Consider the following 7,391-nt stretch of genomic DNA (forward strand, 5'->3'; position numbering starts at 1 on the left):
CGGGTCCCGACCCTATATCCGGAAAGATGGAGATAGAACTAATCTCATCCACACGCTGCGTAGTGAGCGGAAAAAACGCTCTGAAATTGCCCTGCGGTGCGGTTTTATTCGGCAGCATGCCAATTGTATTTGCATAAACGCTGTTTATTTGTTGGGGGTTTTCCCCATTGAATTCTATGGGGAGGTAAAACCCGCAACAAAGAGTAGTTGTGTTTATTGCAGCAGAATCGCAGCGATAAAATATCTTATACTTCCCCAGAAGTCGGTTTTTCCTCCACGCCGGCCTCCTGGGATGACGTTTCATTACATGCGACTGCCGCTGCTGCCAGCCAATCACATCATCCCAGGAGGCCGGCCTACTAAATGCGGCAGTTTTCTGCAGCTGACATTCCGGGCGAAAAACTGCGGCTTCCAGGGATCGGAAACCAAGTGACCCACGGCCCGGGACCACAACTTTGTCTTTGGCAAGGCTTAATCATAGCACACTAATGGCAGATCTGGAGGCTTTCAATAGGTCTCCAGCTGCCATGGCAACCAATTAGCACTCTCCATCTAAGCGCTTAGATGCCGCTATCAACTGCGCCATCTGAGGGGTTATGCCGCCTGGAATCAGCGGTTTCTGATCGCTCCCATTGCAACCGCTGGCACCCACCACGTATGGCGTGGCCTCAGCTACTGAGCCATATTGGAGTAGCACACATCCGCCATACAGGTTGCTAAGGGGTTAAGTTTAACCCATGTATCCCGACCAGCAATCAAAAGGGCTGTTTAATAAACACAACCTTATTAAAAAAATCCTCCAACTGACCTGCTCTGCCCCATTCTAGGTATTATTTGACTGGCCACCGTGTAATACTACATTGGACACGGTAGGGTCTGACTCGATGCAGCTTCCCCCTAGGATAACCGGACCTGTTCTCCTGAGAACTCCCTCAATGTGAGTAATACATATATATCAGGTATGACCAGTAGGAATAAACGTTTAGCTTGTCACATCCAGGCCCGTTGTGATATATCGCGATACGCACACCAGTAATGAACCAAGCGTAGACTGCCTTCCATTCATACACCCGCCACCAATTAAAGAAAATCATGACGTCATGTTTTTTTTTTTTATATATATAAAAAGAAAAGTTAAATACAGTAAAAACAGGACTTGAAGCTTGTCTTCTGCCATTTCACAATGTAGTGCCGACAATAGGAATCAGAAATGCATGAACCTACACAAGTTCCCTTGTCAGAAGTTTAACCCTTCATCTCACGCCCTCCATTGAACAGCACTGACGAATACTCCGGATAGCACCGAGCTGTAGGGTGACGTCTTGTCTGGTGTTCCGTTCCCAGAAGGAACCGCACCATTCACAACTGCGGCGATGACGTTCATCTCACCTTCTAACTCTGATGCTTATACACCATTCAGCCATAACATTAAAACCACCTGTCTAATATTTCGTAGGCCCCCCTCGTGCCACCAGAACCGCTCTGACCCGCTGAGGCATGGACTCTGCAAGATCTCTGTAGGTGTCCTGTGGTATCTGACTCCAAGATGTTAGCAGCAGATCCTTTAGGTCCTGTAAGTTACAAGGTGGGACCTCTACAGATCGGACTTGTTTTTCTAACACATCCCACAGATGCTCGATCGGATTGAGATCTGGGGAATTTGGAGGCCAAGTCAACACCTTGAACTCTTTGTCATGTTCCTCAAACCATTCCTCAATGGCCTTTGCAGTGTGGCAGGGCACATTATCCTGCTGAAAGAAGCCACTGCCATTTGGAAAGACTCTTGCCATGAAAGGCCATACTTGGCCTTCAACAATGTCTAGGTAGGAGTTACCGGTCAAAGTAGCATCCACATGAATGCCAGGACCCAAGGATTCCCAGCAGAACAGTGCCCAGAGCATCACACTGCCTTCTGGTGCCATCTCTTCCCCAGGTAAGCGGCGCACACGCACCTGGCCTTCCACATCACGTAAAAGAAACCGTGATTCAGAAGACCAGGCCACCTTCTTCCATTGCTCCATGGTCCAGTTCTGATGCTCATGTGCCCATTGTAGGCGCTTCTGGCGGTGGGCAGGGGTCAGCACGGGCACTCTGACCAGCCTACGTTTCCGCAACCCCAAACGCAGCAAGCTGCGATGTACTGTGTGTTCTGACACCTTTCTATCATGGCCAGCATTGACTTTTTCAGCAATTTGAGCTACTGTAGCTTTTCCATGGGATTGGACCAGGTCTTCTAGCATTCCCTCCCCCGATGCATCAATGAGCCTCGGGCGCCCATGACCCTGTCGCCTGTTCACTGGTTCTCCTTCCTTGGACCACTTCTGGTAGGTACTAACCACCGCGCACCGGGAACACCCCACGAGATCAGCCGTTCTGGAGATGCTCTGACCCAGGCGTCTAGCCATCACAATTTGGCCCTTCTCAAAATCGCTCAGATCCTTACTTTTACCCATTTCTGCTGCTTTCGACTTCAAGAAGTGACAATTAACTCGTTCTCCAATTTCTCACCCCTTGACAGGTTTTATTATAAAATAAAATCGATGTTACACACGCCACCTATCAGTGGTTTTAATGTGAAGGCTGAATGGTGTTAAGAGTCATATTTCATGTAACTAACCCAGCTATGCAGGAGCACCATGACACCCGTGAGGGGATAAAAACTGACACACTGGGTAATATATTATTCCAATACAAGATAAACCCTAGGAGAAATACAAAATATGACTGCCCCACAAAGACAGTGCAAGTTACCCAAGTTTATTAACGTCCATGAAATAGGGCAGCATGTCACAAGCCGGAGGTCTTAAACTTGTGACAAGGGAGAAGCGTGGAAGTCTCTATTCATTGCAAATGGAAGTCCTTCATTGAAGCCATAGTTAGACGTAGCACATTAAAACCCATGGACCTTCAGTTGGTCATCTTTAGCAAGTCCAACCTGAAAAGAAAGCAGAAGATTAATATACATTATCTATAGTACTATACTAACATAGTATGTAGCTTCTAATCCGGCTATTTTATGCCGATGACATTAGATCTCGGTGAAATCTGGACCGGTTGGTCGCCACAGATGCCATCTTCTGACACACAAGCCTTAAAGACATACCTGACGGCATGATCTCCAGACCCCTGTATCATCCCTCTCCCCCAGTCCTGTCCATTTCTAAATCCACATGTTTAAGATGCTACTCACCTCAACAAGGAACTGACAAGCATTCTTCCGCTGGTCACCCTGAAGCTGGATCACCTCTCCGTATTCTGGATGTTCAACAACAGTACCATTGCAAGCGAATTTCTGTAGAAAAACCACAAAATGGCAATTTAGCCGCCGCTTGAGTTCATGCATCTCGCATCGATCACTCTAGAAGACACTTACCTTCTTAAAGGCTTTTACTAGTTTCTTCTTGTCGTAGTCATCAGATATCCCCTGGACGGTTGTGAGAGTCTTCCTGCCGTTTCTTTGCTGGATCCTTATATGGATGGAGTCCTCTGTGCCCGCGGGGAGCCAGTCATTACCCTTACTTGCATCAGCAAAGGGGTCTTCAAACGGAAAACAAAAGACCTGATTATATAACCGACCTGGAGATTTGGGATCACCTTGCAAATATCACGGTTATGTCCTATATTTGACATAGGGAATCCTCTGACATCTTGAGGTCGTCTACTGGCAGCGGCCAAAACTCCAGTAGTCTGCCATTAGGAGGGCACTGCACCGGTTGTACCACTACTAGAACACATCTAGCGCAGTTTGACGAGAGAACCCGCTACTTCTCTCCATCACTACTGAAACGAGCATCTTCTGTACTTTTCTAACACCAGCTCACCATTAAAGGAACAGTGTCATCACAAATTATTTTTTTATATGTTAAAGATGTTAGTGCTTTATTAAAAACGTTTATATTCATTTGTGTGTTTGTGTTTTACTTTTTCTTATTTTTACACTTTTTCTTCCCTATGGGGGCTGCCATTTTTTGTTCCATTTCTGTGTGTGTCGATTAACGACACATACAGACATGGAATACGGCAGCCACAGTCCCATAGGGACTGCGAACGGCTCCCGTCCCATTGACTGCAGTGTACGGCGTCTGTGTGGGAACTGCGCATGCGCCGCTCCCACACAGTCCTATTCGAAATTGGCGCCGTTTTCCTGTGGACCGGAAGTCGCGGCCGGACAGTAATATTACTACTTCCGGTCGCGGCTTCCGGATTTGTGCACTTGCACCAGCGGCAGCAAACGGAGCAGACGGGCCGGAGGGAGCCGCGGCGGCAGGAGCAGGTAAGAGATTTCAATGTATGTTCGAGTTTGTGTACGTTTACTACTGTATGGAAACCTACTACACTGTGGGTTAGCTCAAAAAATGGCGACACACAGTGTAGGAGGTTACACCGTTCAAACCCCTCGTTTATCCCGGCACTAGCCAGGATAAAGGAGGGGGGGATGCTGAGAGCTCACTAGAGCGAGGGCTTTTAACCCAATGTTGCAATGCTGCAATTTTGGGAACAGCTCCATCTAGTGACCAAAAATGGGTAGTATTATAAATTAGAAATAATTTATAATATTACATGGACTCGTGCAAAAAAATAAAAAAAATTTGAACAATGTTTAATCACCCACACACTAAATGTTTAATTTTTTTAAAAAAAACATGTTTTTCTGGCAACACATTCCCTTTAAAAAGGGGTATTCCAGTCTCCAGCATTTTCACTCGTCCACTGGATAGATGAAGAATACTAGATCATTGAGGGTTGGACTGCTGGGAATCCCGATGCACCAAGATAGCGGAGGCTAAACACGTACGGTCCCTTGCCATTTAAAGTCTATGGGGCTGACAGGAATAGAGCGCTATGCTCCACCGTTTCCGTCAGCCAGGTAGACTTCTAATAAAGCGGGACCCCCAACATGTCCGACCTCCACGCCGTTCAAACTGGGGGTACCAGAGTTCACCATTCTGGCGATTGAGGGTCCCTGTGGTTTGACCCCAACCGATCTTCCATATTTTTTGTCACCTATCCAGTGGTGAAGTGAAAAATGTGAGGCCTTGAGAGAATTTTATTTTTTCCATCGTCTCATTTCAAGAGCCATACCTTTATTTTTTTGTGGATTGATCGGTGTGACAGCTTATTTTGTGCGGGGTTATATGTTTTTGTCGATACATGCAACTTTTATCAATTTATCCCATATTTTTGGGGAAACAAGGCGACCAAAGAACAGCAGTGATTGCATTTTAAATATTTTTTTCCTACATCATTCACCAGAAGGGTTAAATAACCAGAAATGTAGTAGTTCTGGCTTTCATAGACACAGCAATACCAATTAGGTTTATTTTAATTTTTTGGGGTGAAAAGGTTAGTGCCGACTCCGCTCCTGAGCCCTCGCCATATTGTGCAAATGTCTTGTCCATACCAAATCAGAGCTCAGCTTTCAATTTTCCAGAGCAGTTTGAAATGAAACCCGAGTTCCCATTGGTTGCTACTTGGTAACCAGAACAGTTTCACGGCAAGACAGTTTTAATGACCGAGGCTCAATAACTGCCACACGTGAGCTCCAGTCTGGTGCTTAGGACAAGACATTAGGAATTACAGTGAAAACGAATGAACCGCCATTAAAAATCCTGTCAGAGACAAGAACCGAGCAAAACAAAGAAAGGGGCGGAGTCTATTTAGGAAAACACCGAAGCCACACCCAATGACGTCACCATGCAGGGAAGGAGCTGCGACTCAACCTCAGAGAGAAAGAAACGGCATCCGCCATCTTATCACCGCTTCACATCCCGATATTATTGTGAAGACGCCCGCCGAATCGTTCTCTCTAACAGCTCGTACACCGGGTCACATCGATATAGTCTAGAGCCACAAACAATAGGAAAACCGCAAAAACGACGTAGTCTGAATAAACCGAGAAAACCGTCGGCTCTCAATCAGTCTGACGGTGTTTCCATCAACAGATATCGGGACATCGTAATCCGTTCTGAGGGTCGGAAGCGCTCGAGATGTTCATCGGTCGGGAGTTGGTAACGATCGGCTCTGCTGTACAATGTTAATCAGACTAACGTTATATAATAACGATCGAATCTAATAAAATATATAATCCGTATTGAAACTGGATACTCACCGAAGGATTGGAGGTTCTGGATAGCGGACATACGATAAGATGAGATTTCCTCGGTAAGGGCGGCGGCAGAGCTCTGTGCGTATAACAGAAGAGATCTAGTGTAACACGTCCTCAAGGAAATGGCTGCAACGACTTTTATACTCCGTTCATGACGTCAATACGTAGCTATGCCGCTTAGCCCCGCCCAAGTCGGGCGGTGTTTTGAAAATGCCTTCAACGTGAGATAAGCGTTGCTAGGCGTGGCAGACACCTAAGCGGCCATTTTACTAATGGGAAGTAGTTTTATAATATGACTCCTAGCGGTAACCAGGGTGTTTACTAGAAGGGCTAAAGGGGTCTGAAACTACAGCTCCCAGCATGGCCATAAAGGGAGGTGGAGAAGTGGCCCATAGCCACCAATCAGACTCCAGGTTGGTTACTACGGGAAACAGTCCCAGTTAACCCTTGTTTTCATAAATTTCCTCAAAATGGAAATAGTTGAAGAATAATGAAATGAGGTCTTGCCCAGAACAACCGGTAAAGTCTCTACTTACAATCTGTCTTAGATCAGGTCTGTGTGGAGGTTGCCATTCATAACGTAAAATGGCGCCTGACGGACCCCAGTGACTTGTACAGTGTAATGAGTGGTCGCTATGGGCAGCGGCTCCAGCTTATAGTTACACTAGTGCTTATATATGTAGTGGACATTTCTAGTTGTAGGGGTGGTCTTGCCTGTGACTTGTGCAGCTGCATGACCTCCATTAACCAGTGGGGGCGCTGCAGTGAGAGATACGTGTGTGTGTGTGCGTGTGTGCGTGTGTCACGTATAGAGGTATGTTGGGGCACCCAAGCTTCACATAGGGTGCCATACAAGATAGAGACGACTGTGGCTGGTGCCTTCGCTATTATCGCAGTACGGTCCAGCTCCGGGATTCAAGTTGACCGATGTTATTGCCGGGGGAAGTGTCATCCCGCTATATATCCTCCTCCGCCGCAGGGAAAATGCAGTGTTACATGCAGGCCGTGTCATCCATGGAAGTCGTGTCATCTCAAATACGCCATCTGGACAGAGTTTGCCACAAGATGAGAAGATTGTGAGAAGTCTAAACTAGCACCTATTCCATGGCGCTCGGACGGGCATAAACCTTTGTGTACCATCATACACATACTGCTGTGAATAGGGGTATCACAAGTGAGGAGCCCTGTTACAGCGGGCAAGTATCGGGCAAACGAGCGTTCACAGAAGGCTCGTTCCCGATCAATGCCCGGTGTAAACAGGGCAACGATCAGCCGATGAACAAGC

The 7,391-nt window shown here is 46.8% G+C and overlaps 1 protein-coding gene across 1 annotated transcript; it reads right to left on the bottom strand.

Annotated features, from left to right (window-relative positions):
- Positions 1 to 2,736: 2,736 nt before the first annotated feature.
- On the bottom strand, positions 2,737 to 6,249 carry EIF1 (eukaryotic translation initiation factor 1). The gene is made up of 4 exons (XM_075846445.1): positions 6,110 to 6,249; positions 3,374 to 3,537; positions 3,191 to 3,292; positions 2,737 to 2,935 (listed from the first exon to the last, which is right to left on the bottom strand). The coding sequence occupies exons 1-4, from the start codon at positions 6,138 to 6,140 to the stop codon at positions 2,891 to 2,893; spliced, it is 342 nt and encodes a 113-aa protein (XP_075702560.1). The 5' UTR covers positions 6,141 to 6,249; the 3' UTR covers positions 2,737 to 2,890.
- Positions 6,250 to 7,391: the final 1,142 nt, after the last annotated feature.

The sequence above is a fragment of the Rhinoderma darwinii genome, chromosome 13 (assembly GCF_050947455.1).
Source record: "Rhinoderma darwinii isolate aRhiDar2 chromosome 13, aRhiDar2.hap1, whole genome shotgun sequence".
NCBI lineage: Eukaryota > Metazoa > Chordata > Amphibia > Anura > Rhinodermatidae > Rhinoderma > Rhinoderma darwinii.